We start from the raw sequence: 17625 nt of genomic DNA, 5'->3' as shown, positions 1-17625 counted from the left end.
ACTACTGAGACTCTTCTTCGGGCTCTCATCACCATATGCCTCAACCACTGTAATCTCCTCTCTCTAATCTTGATGTGAACCACCTCACCCCTCAGAAGTCCCTTATATACTCTGTAACCAGAATCATCATCATCTTGGCTTGCTGCACCCATTTTGTCTCCTTCCACTGCATCAAACATAAATATTTATTTTAGGGCCCTCCACCACTTATCTCTGCCCTATTTAACAGATTTATAGTTCTAGGAAATCAAGACTGTGCTCTGCCAATAATGGCAGCATTCAATGGCAGCTTCAACCCCTACTTATGTGCTTCTCCCTCACAAACATTTCTGTGCTTCTTCCCATACACACACAAAAAAAACCCAAAAACCCTGAGTCAAAATCCACAAAGCCACCTTCTTCTTCTCTGTAATAAATATAATAAACTGCAACCTAATAATGGCTATAGAGGCAGGGAGTTATGATTATTGCTCCTGATTAGTTAGAACTGCACACATCCTACGTTTCTTCATTCCCCACCCTGACCCAAATGTCTGTCTCGTCCACCAGTCCTTTCTTTTTAGACTGCAAGCTCTCTGAGACACACACTGTCATTTACTATAGAATGTAGCACAAGGGGCCCTGTGCTGGCTGGCCAGTAGATGCTACCACAATAGAAAATTTAAACAATATAAACGAGCTCTGAAGAGTGAGCACTGTGTTTTCACATCTCTCAGCTTCCAGGTCATTATGGCTATACCAACATAAATTAAATTATTATAACAAATAGTTCTTAAAAATCCAGATGTGGAAAAGTACTCAAGCAAATGCTCATGTGCCGGATTTTTTTTTTTTTTTTTTGAAGTGCTGAGACTCACCGTCTTCCACTGACTTCAGTGGGATTTCCTGGGTTCTCACAGTTTTTGAAAAATCAAACCTAACTTTAGGCTCCTATTTTTGAAAATCTTGACTGTTCAATCAAAGCCAGTATGATTCACAGGAAAGAAAATTAAATATGATCACTTAGCATTGAATGCAGCCAATTACTTTGAACCAAAACGTGGAAAACCAAGTTCAGACAGACGTACATGATAAAAGTGAAATGGCAATCAAATACATCACAAGAAAATTTCTTAATTTTAAAATTACATGGTACATAACTTAGCCAAAATGAAAAATTATATGCTGTGAGTTTTCTTACTCTTTAGATAACTATAGATTAGAAAGATTGAGAGAAATCAGGATCTGATGAAATAAACTAGTATCTAGATATAAATATGTATTTATTACATACATATACATTCATTATCTACACACACAAACACTTACACATACAAAATGTGTGAAATGTAAATATTCATAATCAACACCAAACTGAGTTCTCTATCTCATGAGAAAATTAACGTGGTTCAAGGAAGGCAGCTGTTCCATGGATATATCTGGTTTCAGTCTGCGTAGTATCACAACAGTCATACATTAAATAAAACACAGCTGGAAAATGCTCCACCTATTTCACCACCCTTTCTGCTAACTGTTTTGTATCAACATCTGCTAAAAACAAGCTTTATGTAGTAGGGACATTATGAAAAAGAATTGTTATTTTATTTTGCTTAATAAGCTAACGTATGATTATCTGAAAAATAGCTGGTTTAATTATGAGTGTTCTAACTAGAATCCAAAGAAACTCACTCAATAAAGATTACCAAATTAGAGAGATTTTTTTAGAATATGTAATTTTTATTTTGTATGTCTGTGCTGGCTTCCTCTGACAGATCTCTAACTGCTGGTGAGAGGTGTCATTGTCTGGTCTAAGAATAGATTTAAAAGCTTGAAACTCCTAAATTTCAATCCCAACAGTGATAGTGTCTCCACAGCTGTGATCATAGATAAGTCAAATAACTTTTCTGGCCATGTCTCACCATCTGCAAATGGGAATAGTAATATCTGCCTACCTAGCTATGTTTCAGAGTAACAGCCGTGTTAGTCTGTATTCACAAAAAGAAAAGGAGTACTTGTGGCACCTTAGAGACTAACCAGTTTATTTTGAAATGTTTTGACAAAAAGTTTAAAGCAATAGCAAAAAAGAAAAAAAGATGGAGAAAAAGGGAAAAGTTAAATTCACCATTTCAAAAAATTTTCAATTTTAAAAAGGAAACAATTATTTGTTTCAAAATTTCCCCACTGAAAAAATTAAAATATTTGATCAAAAAATAAACTGGTTAGTCTCTAAGGTGCCACAAGTACTCCTTTTCTTTCTACCTTGCTACAGGGGTGTTACAAGTTTTAATAAACTGATGTCTGTAAATAGCTTTGAAGACAAAAACTGCTTGATGATATTATCAGTACACAAAACAGTATCTTCTAATAACCACAATTATTGCAATTATGGGTCTAAAACATTGGACCAAATTCATTCCTGCTGTAAACCCCACTGATTGTAATAAAGTTAATCCAACAAAAATTGATCCACTGTATTTTGATGTGCAATCTTATAACTTTTCTATAAGCACTTCCTTTGTTTCCTTTTGCCACTCCAACTTTTCAAAACTTTATTTTAGAAAAATTTACATAGAAACAAAGGAATTGCATCAGAACTGAAGTCCATCTAGTTCAGTTTCCTGCTTCTTAAAGTAGGCAGTATCAGATGTCTCTGAGGAAGATGTAAGAACCCTACAGTTGGTATATCTGGGATAATCTGCTGCCTAGGTCTCAGAATGGCAAGTTATGTTACATTTTTCCTTTTGATACCACAACTTATACAAAGTTAAGGAAATTTGACAATTTGAGTGGAAAAAGGAAACCAAACCAAATTAGAAAGCAATAGCAAAAAAGAAAAAAAGATGGAGAAAAAGGGAAAAGTTAAATTCACCATTTCAAAAAATTTTCAATTTTAAAAAGGAAACAATTATTTGACTCAAAATTTCCCCACTGAAAAAATTAAAATATTTGATCAAAAAACATTTTTAATTGAAAAATTTCATTTTTGCCAAAGCCATTTTTTTAAATTGTAAACTTTTTGTCAAAAAATTTCAGCCTGCTCTATTTTACCCTACTGTTTATTCATCTCATTTACTTTGTTCTTCACTGACAAACCAATAAAACATAGCATAAAGTTGTCTAAAACTTGATTAGGAAACAGAAGCAAGCACCCACTACAGTTGCACCCAAATGGAAGGCTGGGAGAGACAAGAAAACTGGATACATGTTGCATGGTATTTAAAAATCGACTTCCAGAAGGTGACATTTCTCAATCATGCAAGAAAACAAACATCTACGGGGCCAAAAAAACAAACCAACCAAAAACCTGCTTGTAATTAATGCTAGATCAAAATCAACTTGTCTTGGAAATATTTCTGGTTTATTTTTTTCCTCAACTGTCTTCAGTCTGTGTCTAGCCTCTCAAAAGTCTAAAATAATTTATATGACATGTTTTTGTGAGGACTTTTACAAATCTGCATCAGTATCAGCAAAATTATTATCCTGAGTATGGCAAGAGATATGAATTCTAGGATTCTTTGTAATAATATAAATGTAAAGATTAGGAGCTGCACGAAGTTATGTTTATCCTTGTTTGTGCAAAACATACTGTACCAATCTACTGTCCTTCTCACCTGTCTCAAGAAAGAGCAACATACTAAAAAACTACAATGAAAACACTCACGCCCTATGCTAATTTCCCATTACACAGACAAGTATAAAATTCTTTTCCTAAATTACAGATCCTACCTGGCTCCAAACCAATAATGGGCTTAGCTTGTGTCAGTGGTGTATATATTAGAGTATCTAGAAATCTTCACTTTGGAAACTCAGTTCACCTCTGTGAGCTATCATCTTGTTAGAACAAAATTTGGAACTTTTTTATTTTCTGACTCTACTCATAAAGGTCACTCTTCATATTATTTTTTAAGCTATGAAAAAAAATGCAAATTTAATGTTATTAGACCAAGTCCTTAAAGTGAATGGGGATTTGCCCGAGTAAGGGTCTCAATACCCGACGTGCTATATTTAAATGCCATCATATTAATCGCTCTACTTATGTAACTATAGTGTTTCCAATATTTAAAAAAACTGTTTTCTACTCGAACTGTGTAGTTTCTCAACGATTTCTGTAGTATATATTCTCTCTCTCGCAGCAGTAAACCAAAGAAAGAACATACTTCATTATGGCATAAGCTTTCTTTCTTTGACTATACACCAATTCAAAGAAGGATCCTTTTGGTATTTCCAACAGGGGTGAAAGACAAAGATTTTAGAACTGCCTCTCACCACTATACTAGCTACTGCAAACAGTCAAATAGTTCCCTACTATAAATTGTTTATTATATAAAGAAGAAATGCACTTCGAAATATAGCAGTGCACATGTTATCTTAGCAAAAAGGAAAAAAATCTGACAATCATATGCTGTTACTTTCAGGGTACAGATTATGATGTACTGGCTGAACCAGACACATACAAAAAAAGAAACAACATATGAATGTGTTAATATTTGCTCCTGGCAAGCTAGTGTATGATTTCCAGTTTCTAGAGCAAAGGTCTGGCACATACACCTATGGAATGAAAGTATAGGATAGTATGGTTATGGAAAATGTACCTAGAGTTTGAAACAGAAATACATTATTTTTCAGGGGCAGTCTATTTTTTGTCAAGGTCCAAATTTTTTGGTCAAGATATAATCAATGTCCAGACTCCACAGAAACATTTTTCACACTGCAAAACAATAATAAATAAATAAATAGATTTTGCAATCCATTCAAAAGTGTCTGGTGGTCTGGATTGGCTCACGGTCCGCCTATTCACTACCCCTGGTATATTTGGGTGTCTTATATTTAACACAAGAAATTTCCAGATGTAGCGAGACTGCTCTCTTCAAAATCTTTATGGATCCATTAGTTTGTTATTTGCTTGGGGCAAAACAGAAGCCTGTTGTTTATTTACAATAGTGATATTCTGAACATAAGAGCATCCATACTGGGTCAGACCAAAGGTCCATCTAGCCCAGTATCCTGTCTTCTGACAGTGGCCAATGCCAGGTACCCTAGAGGGAATGAACAGAACAGGTAATCATCAAGTGATCCATCCCCTCTTGCCCATACCCAGCTTCTGGCAAACAGAGGCTAGGGACAACATCCCTGCCCATACTGGCTAATAGCCATTGATGGACCTATCCTCCATGAATTTATCTAGTTCTTTTTTGAACTCTTTATAATCTTGGCCTTCACAACATCCTCTGGAAAGGAGTTCCACAGGTTGATTGTACGTTGTGTGAAAAAATATTTCCTTTTGTTTGTTTTAAACCTGCTGCCTATTAATTTCATTTGGTGACTCCTAGTTCTTGCGTTATGAGAAGGAGTAAATAACACTTCCTTATTTACTTTCTCCACACCAGTCATGATTTTATAGACCTGTATCATATCCCCCCTTAGTCGTCTCTTTTCCAAGCTGAAAAGTCCCAGTTTTATTAATCTCTCCTGATATGGCAGCCGTTCCATATCCTTAATAATTTTGGTTGCCATTTTCTGAACCTTTTACAATTCCAATATATCTTTTTTGAGATGGGGTGACCACTTCTGCACGCAGTATTCAAGATGTGGGTGTACCATGGATTTATATAGAGACAATATGATATTTTCTGTCTTATTATCCTTTCTTAATGATTTCCAACATTCTGTTTGCTTTTTTGACTGCTGCTGCATACTGAGTTGATGTTTTCAGAGAACTACCCACAATGACTCCAAGATCTCTTTCTGGAGTGGTAACAGCTAATTTAGACCCCCCCTCGTTTTATATCTATAGTCTGGATTATGTTTTGTAGCTCTTAGCAGTCTGCCTGGGACTTAACTATCTTGAATAGTTCTGTATCTGCAAATTTTGCCACCTCACAGTTTAACCCTTTTCCCAGATTATTTATGAATATGTTGAATAGGACTGGGCCCAATACAGACCTCTGGGGGACACCACTATTTACCTCTCCCCATTCTTTTGTAGTTCTTCACAGTCTGCTTGGGACATAACTATCTTGAGTAGTTTTGTATCATCTGCAAATTTTGCCACCTTAATGTTTACCCCTTTTTCCACGGTGCACTTAGAACAAACAAACAAATTCCAAGTAACATCCCCGTGTAGGCATGTTCTTAGGGTAAGACGCTGCAGAATTTCTACTGATCTATATCTATATTCTGTATATTGACCTGTTTGTTTAGAAACTTCATCATTATCACTACCATGAATGAAATGGTCATTGGGGCACCATCACTGATGAGCAATCAACCAATTGTCTCCACCCCTGCCGATCATTGCTTGGAATGACTCTGCAATGCTTCGGTCTCTAAGTCTCTCTAAATCAAACTTGATTCTGGTGAACTTTGGCCTGACGATTTTCCTTAGCTGCAGCCAAAAGTTTAGCACCACAAGGTCATGATCACTTCCAATATCAGAACCGGGGAAGCTCCTTGTTTTAGCTCTACTGATCCCAGAATAAAATTTTGCATCATGATGTAGTCGATCTGACTGTGATGCAAACCATCAGATGCATGCCACGTTGATAATCTGGATGCTTTATGTGCTCTTATTGTGTTTGCAAGAACCAGACTGTTATAGCTGCCAAACTCCAAAAGTCTCAGTCCTTTCTCATTGGTTACTGCATTACGGAAAGGGCCACAATAATCTCACCAATCTGCCTGTGCGTCAGTACCCACTTTACATTCCAATCTCCCTGTACAATCAGGATATCTTTCTTGTGTACCGTATCAATGATGTCTTGGAGATGATTGTAAAAATCTTCAAATTGCTCATTGTCACAGACTGTTGCAGGGGCGTAGACTTGTACCACTGTGATACTGAACGGTACTGCCTTTAGACAGATGGAAATAAGCCTGCTGGATATTGGGTGGCATCCTAATACTGAATTTTTGATATCTTTACGCACAAGAAATCCTACGCCATTGACATGTTTGTCTTCTTCATAGTAATAGAGTACATGGCCTTCTTCCGTTAGTCCCTCTCCAAAGTTCTTCTGTCTGACCTCAGAGATTTCTAGGAGGTACCAGAAGTATTGTTCCATTTCGTATGCGAGTTCTTTCAACCTCCCTATTTGTCTCAATGTCCTACGTTCCATGTGGCTATGGTGATGTTATCTCTTCCATGGATCCTCTTTGTTGGGGTTACACCAGTAGTATACTTGTCGCATCCGCCCTGGTGGGAGACGGTTGGCGCGGTCATTATTAACCCAGGCTGCAACCAATCTGGTATGAACATGATAGACTTGCTCATCATATGGTATGTTTTGGGCAAATTTCTAACCTGGAGGAGCCCATTCGTCTCCAGGCAGCCTGCCCTTTAGTCACCTCTTACGACATGCAGGAGCAGCAGTGAGCCTATTCTGTCCCCTAACCCACAGGGTTTAGAAACTTAACCATCAGTACATTGGTTTGTTTTACTGAAAAAAACATATTTTTAAGAAATGATGATGTTAAGAAAAGCCTAATTCTACATAAAGAAAAAAAAAGGGAGACACACAAATGCATATCATGTAGCTTTAGTGCTGAGAACAGCCTACCTGGCATAGAGAGAATATACCAAGCTAGCAATATTGGAAAGCTTTAAATTACCACAAATGAAAACTTATAATATTGCACAAGTCTCCATGATGTTCTGGTACTTAATGCTGCATTTGAGTGGATGTGAGCCAAACAAACAAAACCTCCTTTTTAAGAGGCTACATTTTGGCACAAATATTTATTTAGCCCTGAGAGCTAGGTCTTTACAAATGGAAAGAGCAGACTCCAACTGCACAAAAAAAAAAAAAAAAAAAAAATCAGTCTTTTAACAAATACACACACATTCCAGCAGAGGACTTTTCATTTAAAGGAGAAAATATTAACAGCAAGTCTCAGATCATCCTATTTGCTTTCATTGCATTGTCTGGCAACATCAGCTGTAAAGTCCATTAATAAGGACAGCAAGATAAAGTTTACAAAATACTTTCCAAGTAAGTTCTGGGCTTAGATTCCCAGTCTAAAGCAAAAAGGTCACCCCTCTTAGGCCAAAAAAATCAATCTTACACAGTCTGTGTGCATTATCTAATCTAGAGCCATGTTGTTGGTTGTGTAGTATATCTTCAAAATGGCTCCATTATTTGTAAAACTTTTCAGATCTGAAAATACAGTCCCTGTTACAACTTTTTTTCCCTGCTGTCACATTTTACAATTAAAACCTAAAGCTTACGAAAACCCTTTAAAAGCAAACAATCGCTAACTACAGAAATATATTTATCTTAGTTCTATAAATCAGACAATTATTTGGAAAATACTTTTAAGATGAGTATTAGTAAATTACCAGGTGCAGAGCTGAGATCTGTTAATCTTTAGGGCACATTACAGGGCCCATGTCTTTTCTTTTGCCTTCAGGTTTTTGAGGGTTGTTCGGCAAATGGTTATAAGGGTTATCGTTTTGTCAACCTTGGTGACTTTACTGTGAGCAGTCTATTTGGATAGGAGAGGGCTTCATTATTATTGTATTTTAAGTTCTGTAATGTAAGTATATAACAGAGGTTGGGCTCTTTGAAACTCATTAAAATAAAATATTACTGCATTTTAACATCAAAGCAGAGCTTTAATAATGAATATAAACTTAATACAAGTACAAGCAGTAGCAGACTAATATTGGGGCCATTGTGTAAGAAATATCTGAAAAAACAGCTAAAAAATATGAGGAACTGACCATATTACTGATAGTAAGTCCTCCTATGAAATTATTAGATTAAAAAATAATACAAATTCACCTTTAAATATATCACCTCTTCATCAGCAAAAAATCAATCAGCTTAAGAGCAAATAAAAATTATGCTGAGACTTGCAAAATGTTTTACATTTTTGGTTAATATTTTGCTGTATACAAAAGATAGCACTAGTACTACTATCTATCTGCTGTAAATTAATCATTTACTATTTTGTTTACAATGGTTTAAATGATAATGATGTACCTCACAAACTTACAAAATGAGCCAAGACCCTCCCTGAGACTGAGAAACAGGATTCAGATAGTGTATCTATTATACAGAAAAGTCACTCTACATACTCAAGGAAGAGCATCTCAATAGTTTCCAGGGACTTGTCAGTTATGGACTCTATGGAAAAATTTAGTAAAATGCCAGTAGGTAGCTTTCAGAAATGTTACTCAATTAACAAAACACACTATTTTTTACCTACCCCCTCAAGGATCTCAGTATTCTTTATAAATGTGATTTTAGCCTCACAACATATCTTAAGGCAGGTATTATTCTCAATTTCCAAATGGTGAAAACTGTGACATGTAGAAGTTATCTGTTCTCCCTTCCAGTATTAAAAATATATTTAGAAGGATTCAATAATTTTAACTTCACTAATATTTCAGGTAGATCTAACATTTTGGCAGCTTTGATCTGCAAATGAAAAAGGTTGTGCAGGTCCTTCAAAATTTTACCTAAACTACATCTCTTCTCACATTTCCTTGTCCTCTTCCCTACACTTGCCATTCACTTCTCTTTTCCACCCTCAGAATACCCAATGCACTGTTTCAATGTGTCATTATGTGGTTAAATATTTCATACTACTATTTTCATTCTATTATAAACATGAGTGAAGTTATTTTCCTACCCTTTAAATCTGTAGTTGTCAGACAAGCTGAGAGTGGTTCAAAATACTTCTAAGAAGTTGACAGATAGTTCTCCTAATGTGTATGGTCTGTGCACATGCGCATGAACCTTAAGGAGAAACCATGTATACAGCCAACATAGTGCAAGTGAGAAAAATGTACATATTTATGAGACTATGAAAAAACTCTCCAAGGCAGATGATTAGAATGGATCATGATCATGTTGGAAAGTTCAGAGAAAAGGAAGACAAAGCTGGAGTACATTTGACTAACTTCAGCATTAGCTTGGGAAGCAAGATAACAATGTCTGTTTCATGAAGACAAAAAGTGTTCCTCCAAAGCATTTTTATTGTCATGACATACAGCTGGGAGATTTGGAATTTCACCAAAAAACTGCAGAAGGAGAACTGAATCAAACATTCAAAAATCGTGTTACCAGTAATAAGTGAAAAAGTGAATCTGATCATAAGGCCAAATTCATGCCCTTAACACCACAATGCAATATGTTACAGAATAAATTTCTAAAGTGACATGTGGCTTGGACTAACATCTGATGGACTTAGCTAATGACTAGGGACTAGGAATGAGAAATAGGCAGAGAAGAGATGTGACAAGTGGGGGAGAGTGTTCCATTTGTTGCAGTAAGTCTTTGAATAAAAGCTTTATAAATAACATTATTTTGAGCAATGCATAGGAAGCTATAAATATATATTTTATAATCTATATCAACTATAGTGCTTATTTGTACACAGACTACGGATAAACAGTGACTAAAATCAAAACCCTGCTTAATACTACTTCAATATGTCATGTAAACATATACTATATACATTTACTTCATGCAACAGATGAAGTGAGCTGTAGCTCACAAAAGCTTATGCTCAAATAAACTGGTTAGTCTCTAAGGTGCCACAAGTTCTCCTTTTCTTTTTGCGAATACAGACTAACACGGCTGCTACTCTGAAACCATTTACTATATGTAACTTTTATTCACCCTAATGATGTTACAGTGTATTAAATAGTTTAACAGTACTATAGCACAATAGCTTCTTCAAAAGACAAACCAACATGATTCCTGTGCTCAGGTGTGATACTTGTTGGTCATATCTGGAGCAGAAGGGTAATGCTCCCACAGCCAGCAGTGGAGCTGCTCTAGATGTTATGACAAGGAAAAGACATGGAGCCCTACTAGGTGGATTCTGCTACCTTCCCCAGTGGGCTGCCAGGGGTGGGTTTACATGAGGGATGGCTTTCTGCCAGCATTGCAGCTGACTAGCTGCTTCAAAGGGTGCCATGGGAGCTGACTGTCTCTTACCGACCCAGGGAAGAGCTTTATTAGCCCCGTTTCATATACTAGGACAGCAAGTGTTCCCCCCACCCCTAGTGTCAGGTTGAGACCAAGTTTCTAAGCATGCAGAGGGCATTAAGCTTTTATGGGGGCAGGGAAAGTAGTATTCTATCAAATTTGCTGCAGTGTTGTGGAGTGGCTGCTGTTTGGGGCTGGGGGGGGAAGAGGGTTGGTCTTCCTCTTGGCACACTGGAGGCCCAATAAATAGGGTGCTTTGGGTTAATGATCTTGTTTGTTAAAAATATGTTTGGGTCCAGTATGAGGGGTTAAAGGTGTTCACAGATCCTGGGAACCAAGTACATGGGACCAAGTATATGGGATGATATTGCCTATAGGAAGAGGGATGGGCCTGAAGTCTAGTAAAGCAAGGAACTCTCCTCTCATCCCCCAATTTGGTTTGTGGCAATCCAGGCAGGGTTGTGGGAGTTTTCAGCAATGGTGTTGAAACTCCTTTTAATTATCTGGGGGAGGGTGAATCAGGACAGCTGCCCCCCCTCCCCACAATTCTCTCTCCATCACCTCCCCCATTACCCACACTGAATAATTTTTTGCCTGATTGTTCTATTAGAATGGAATTGATAATGTAGCGGCTGATTTAAATCCTATTACTGTGTTTTGTCTGTCTTCCTGCTCTGTAAGGGCCAAATCACAGTCCCCAACAATGGCATGGGAATGGGTACCAACTGGTCTAATGTAAACAGTTATTTAGAATGCTTGTCCCTTCATACAATAGTGATGTATTGTTACAGAGCAGTAAGTGTTTTTCAGGATACATCTATAAACCTTAATTTCCAATCTGAAAGGATTTTATTGTGATACAGTAAAGTCTGAGTCATACATGAAACACTGCATGCACTCCAACAAAGTCAAATGACAGTTTGATGAATGGACATACTAAAAAAAATCTCTCTAAAAACAAAAGAAAAGCATCGCTCCTATATATTTCTGCATCAAATTTAAACTCCTTATCCCCACCTCTTGGTTCTTCATAACTTTGCTCCTGCCTACTTCTGTCTCATCTCCTACTGCTTACACCCAATGCTTTGTGTCAATTTGACATGTCTTGACATTTCCCTGCTTTCCTTCTTCCACAAACACCTCTGTGCCTTTTCTCATGCTTGGAATGCCCTCCTATATCCTGAGCACTATTCAGGCTCACACTCTTCCTAATTCCTCTTCAGGACAATTTTTATAGCATATATATATAGCTATAATGAAAAAAGGATAAATTGAGATTATTTGCCAAATGAAAAAATCTCAAAATTTAAATTTGAGAACACTATTTTCCCCAGGAGTTCCTTTATGTTGTATTTATTTATTGTTGATGTGGTAATTTATTGGCGAGTTATTTATGCTGCTTTTAATATTGATTTTATTTGGCCATGTTGTCTTTTTCAAAATGCCTGGTTTTAGGGATACACAAGTATTTTTTCTGTTAGGCACACAGACACCTTCAAATGCCATTGAAACAAAATTGTAATGATTGTTTTAATAAAGAGATGTGTGTAGTTTTAAATGACTCAACAACACTGAAGAGGGAAATCATCTTAGTCTTTTTTTAAAAAAATCCAAATTCAAAAGAAGGATTATAAGATTAATTTCTCTCTGACAACTGGTTTAGTCTCCTTAGTTACCTAGAGGTCACTGGTTGGAAAAAGAGATAAAGATGCATGGAATACATCTTTAAATTATTCATAATCACCTTAAAGTGCACTCTATCAGCATTGTAATATGTCATTTTATAAAGACACACAAAGGATCATAAAGAAAAGCACATGAATAAGCAGATGACCAAGAGCACTATTGTTAAAGCTACACCAGAAAGTTTAATATTTCAATACTGTATATGTTTAAATCAAGAGCATACATAGGTGATGAAAGCCAGTCTCTGAAAAATTTATTATTCTGTTAGAACAAGTTTACACTTACAGTGAGTTCTAAAAACTCCATGCCATTAGGAAGTTTTACTAGGTTTACAGTGGAAATAAAAACAGAAATAAAAATAGATGACACAAAAAATACAAAGTGTACTTTAAATATGATCGGAGTTTGCTTTTTGTCCCTTTATATCTGCATACTTTCCCTTTCCTCACTGCAATCAAACTTTGCTTAATCTTTGTGAAGTCCCGAAATTGCTTGTTCCCATTTTCCAAATTAAGAGTTTTGACAGCAGAAGTTGAACTGGTTACTATTATAATGATACTTTATTTAAGTGAAAAATTGTTCGCCAATATCCTTTTGTTCAATAAAGCCATCATGTTGTATTAGAGTTGTCACGTTTTTAAGGATTTACAACATAAGCTTGGCTCTAAGAAATTTTTTCCTACTCGTGCTTATTACTACTTCAGCTTCTAAATAATTGGGCCCTATTCTGATAATTTACACTATTGATTATAACACAGTTATTTGCAAATACAACCCTATGACAGGACTTTCTGGATAGTATTCCTTAGAAATACAGTGTCATGTAACAACATGGCAGGATTTGCACAAATGTTTAAATGGCCATGACTTCATATATTAGTTAACCATCACCACATACAAATATTGGTAATTGAACATACATTCCCACAGACAACATTATTGTTTTATTCAGAAATTCAGATAAGAATATATTAGCTACTCCCAATGTAATTCCATTTAATTCTTTACTAAACTTTTACAACCATGAAAACATATGTGATGTATAGAAAGTTATATCCCAATAATTTTGGTTCTCTGAGGTGACTACCTGTAAGGATCCACACTCTAAGGATGCATGTGGCCATAACTTATGAGCTCAAAGCTTTTTAGTGTCTGTTGGGTTGTATGCTTGAGCCAAAGAGTATAAAATGGACAGTGTTTCTAATTGACATAGTTCCTGACACTGAATCAGTAATCCATAGTCTTGAAGAACTGGGGAAAACATGCAGGGAATATAGATCCATACAGACAATAGTATTCAGGCACCAATTACTGACAAATTCCCTGTCTTCTTTGGGTATTTCCTGTGTGGGTGCTCATTCTTGTGAAATTAAGTAAGCAGTAACAATCCATGACTACAGCAGTATTAGATGCTTCAGAAGAAAAGCAAGACATATTGTAACTGGCATCTATGGAATAACCTACCCAGAGAGGGTACACACAAAGTACTAACAGATCCTGCTGGCTATAAAGTTCTGACCCCATACGCCAAGGACTCTCATACCCCAAAAGTGGGCATCCATACAGGAAATGCTGACTAAACAAATGAATAATTAGACTTTACACTGATAAATAATATTTTAAATTACTTAATAATTAGCATTTTGGGGTATAAAGAGATCACTCTGGATTATGAATTTGTCTCTAGCATATTTTCTTTTACCATTGTGAATTGCCAGTGTGCCCCAAATATCCAGGCAGTGACAGGTACCTCCCTGTGTGGATCATCCCCTTACTGCCATCTCTGCTGCACCATCTGTCAAATCTCTGCATGTCTAGTATCTATGTGGGGGGGGGGGTGGCCCTGGGGGAAATACAGAGACTGGGGAAGCCAGAGAGGGGTAGATGGGCCAGGAGGGATGTATATGTCCCTTGCCTGGTTCTGCACAGCTTACTCAGGGAGATAATACAATCCCAGTCTGTGTGATCTTTTCCACGTAGCCTTTCCCTAGAGCAGCAATCCGAAAGAGCAGTCCTTTGGAGCCAAACAGCCAGTGAGCTGAGGAAGGCAGAGCCACAGTAGGCGGTCCAGTGTCTCTGTACACATGGGCCTGGCTGCCTGCAAATCCCAAGAGGTAGTCAGGTTTGGGGCCAGGTCCTGTAACATTTTTCAGTGAGGTGCTGGGGGTGTCCATGAGGACAATGTGGAAGGATCTACCCAAGGGAATAGTCATAGAGTCCAAGCCTATCCAATCCCCTTCTACTGATTTCACTACAGGAGGGAATGATCTGGGCCAGTGTATTTAAGAAGCTAGGAAGGAGGTTATTAAATAAAGGAATCATGTGCATTGTCACCCAATTTGCAAGTGACTTCAGTTTGCTTTAACAATTTACCTGAGAATAAATATAATAGAAAAGAAGATAACAAAAGTTATTGGTAACTGAAAAAACGGCTGAATTTTCTGTATATTTTGTGAGCAGCCAGGTAGGAGTAGTGGCAGGATGGCTAATGGGAATCAGGATATGGAAGTAGAAATTATCACATCTGAGGTGGAAGTCAAACTTGTTTAATGGGACTAAGTTAGGGGGCCCGGATAACCTCCATGAAAGAATATTAAAGGAACTGGCACATGAAATTGCAAGTCCGATAGCGAGGACTGTTAATCTGTAAACTCGGGGGTCGTATACTATGACTGGAGAATTGCTAATTGAACTCCTATTTTTAAGAAAGGGAAAAAAAAGTGATCCAGGAAACTACAGGCCTGTTAGTTTGACTTCAATTGTATGCAAGATCTTGAAACAAATTTTGAAAGAGAAAGTAGTTAAGGACATAGAGATAAACTATAATTGGGATAAAATACAACATGTTTTTACAAAAGGTAGATCATGCCAGACCAACCCAATTTCCTTCTTTGAGCAAATAACTGATTTTGTAGACAAAGGAAATTCAATAGATCTCATCTACATGGATTTCAGCAAGACATTTGATACAGTTCCACATGGGAAATTATTAGTTATATTGGAGAAAATGGGGATTAATATGATAATTGAAAGTCAATAAGGAATTTGTTAAAGGGGAGACTACAACACGTCATACTGAACGTTAAACTGGCACGCTGGAGGGAGGTTATAGTGGAGGTCCTCAGGGATCAGCCTTGGGACCAATCTTATTTAACATTTTTATTAATGATGTTGTCACAAAAAGTGGGAGTGTGCTAATAAAAATCTGCATCTGACACAAACTTGGGAGATATTGCCAATATGGAGGAGGGGAAGAATATCATACAAGAAGATGTGGATGACCTTGTAAACTGGAGTAATAGAAGTGGGATGATATTTAATAGCGCAGGGTCATGCGTTTAGGGATTAACAACAATAATTTTTGCTATAAACTGGGGATTTATCAGTTGGAAGTGACAGTGGAGGAGAAAGACCTGGGTGTATTGGTTGGCCACAGGATGACTATGAGACACCAATGTGATGCAGCTGTGAAAAAGGCTAATGCAATCCTAGGATGCATCACGCAAGGTGGTGTCAGTACAGACAGGGAAGTGTTAGTACCATTATACAAGGCATTGGTGAGACCTCATCTGGAATACTATGTGCAGTTCTGGTCTCCCATGTCTAAGAAAGATGAATTCCAACTGGAACAGGTGCAGAGAAGGGCTACTAGGATGATCCAAGGAATGGAAAACCTACCTTATGAGAGGAGACTCAAAGAGACTGGCTTGTTTAGTCTAACCAAACGAAGGCTGAAGGGAGATATCATGTCTATAAATACATCAGAGAGATAAATACCAGGAAGGAGGAGGAGTTATTTAAGTTAACTGCCACTGTGGACACAAGAACAAATCGATATAAACTGGCCATCAGTAAGTTTAGCATTGAAATTAGATGAAGGTTTCTAACCATCAGAGGAGTGAAATTCGGAAACAGCCTTCCAATGGGAGCAGTGGGGACAAAAAATCTAACCAGTTTCAAGACTGAGCTTGCTAACTTTATGTAGCGAATAGTATAATGAGACAGACTTCAGAGAATTCTTTACGAGGTGTCTGACTGGTGGGTCTTGCCCACATGCTCTGGATCTAACTCATTACCATACCCATCTGAGGATGTAGCATAACCATGAAATTTTGGGATTTCCAGTCAAGGATCTTTTGGAGTAATATCACCTCCATGTTAAATTTCACGTTTTGGACAAAACAAGAAAACATTTTTACTTGAGGTGCATTCCCATCTTTGTGTGCTTTGACCTTACTCTCCTCTGTATATTACCTGTATCACCCATTCCAAAGTGGATGAATTATTTATTCAACATCTGGAGTAGAACACTGACATGTACTTCTTAATGTCATAAGAGCCTATAGGAAGTGACAGCTTCTTCATAGTCACCTTGTTATCTTTAGACAGATAGTACTTTACTTATTTATAGCTGTCACTACATATATAAAAAATAGACAAAATCAGGTTGCTAGCTAGTCTATTATTTGTTTGGGTGGGGTAGCAGCAGGCACTGAGATGACAGAGATATGGTAGCAGAGGAAATATTAAACCTCATTTACTAAATACTTGTCTTTCAGAAAAAAATATTTTAAGTATAAAATATAAAACATCCTAAAACTACTTCAAAATTTAGCAAGAGAAACTGTTAATATATGAAATGCTAAAGTTAAAAAGTATACTTCACTTACATTCATATTTCTGTCCCAGATCTGGATGGAGCCATCTTGGCAGCCAGCTGCAATAAGTTTACCATCTCTGCTATATGTGCAAGTTGTAGGAATCACCCGTTTACCTTGACCTGACCGTGGTTTAAACACACCTTTGTGCTTTTTGTCATTGTTAACATCCCATGTCCTCACAGTTCTGGCAAGAGATTTAAAGAAATAATTGCTTTACAAACAGTTAACACATATTAAAGAATTCCCTTGATGATACGAGGCAAACACTTTTTTCAGTATAACTGAATTAAAAATACATGGTATGTAATTTTATTTTTAAAGAAAGAATAATATTTGCCTAGCTCTTCTATGTTTCTTAGATA

At 36.9% G+C, this 17625-nt stretch overlaps 1 protein-coding gene across 3 annotated transcripts in view; it reads right to left on the bottom strand.

Annotated features, from left to right (window-relative positions):
* The window catches only part of WDR70 (WD repeat domain 70), a 271059-nt gene that overhangs the window by 88397 nt on the left and 165037 nt on the right, over positions 1-17625 (bottom strand). For all 3 annotated transcript variants that reach the window (XM_073343800.2, XM_073343799.2, XM_073343801.2), the window contains one exon: positions 17273-17447. In XM_073343800.2, the coding sequence (XP_073199901.2) occupies positions 17273-17447 (175 nt within the window). The remainder of the gene's footprint in view (positions 1-17272; positions 17448-17625) is intronic.

This window comes from Lepidochelys kempii, chromosome 5 (genome assembly GCF_965140285.1).
Source record: "Lepidochelys kempii isolate rLepKem1 chromosome 5, rLepKem1.hap1, whole genome shotgun sequence".
Classification (NCBI taxonomy): domain Eukaryota; kingdom Metazoa; phylum Chordata; order Testudines; family Cheloniidae; genus Lepidochelys; species Lepidochelys kempii.
This window is presented reverse-complemented; position numbering and strand designations above follow the sequence as displayed.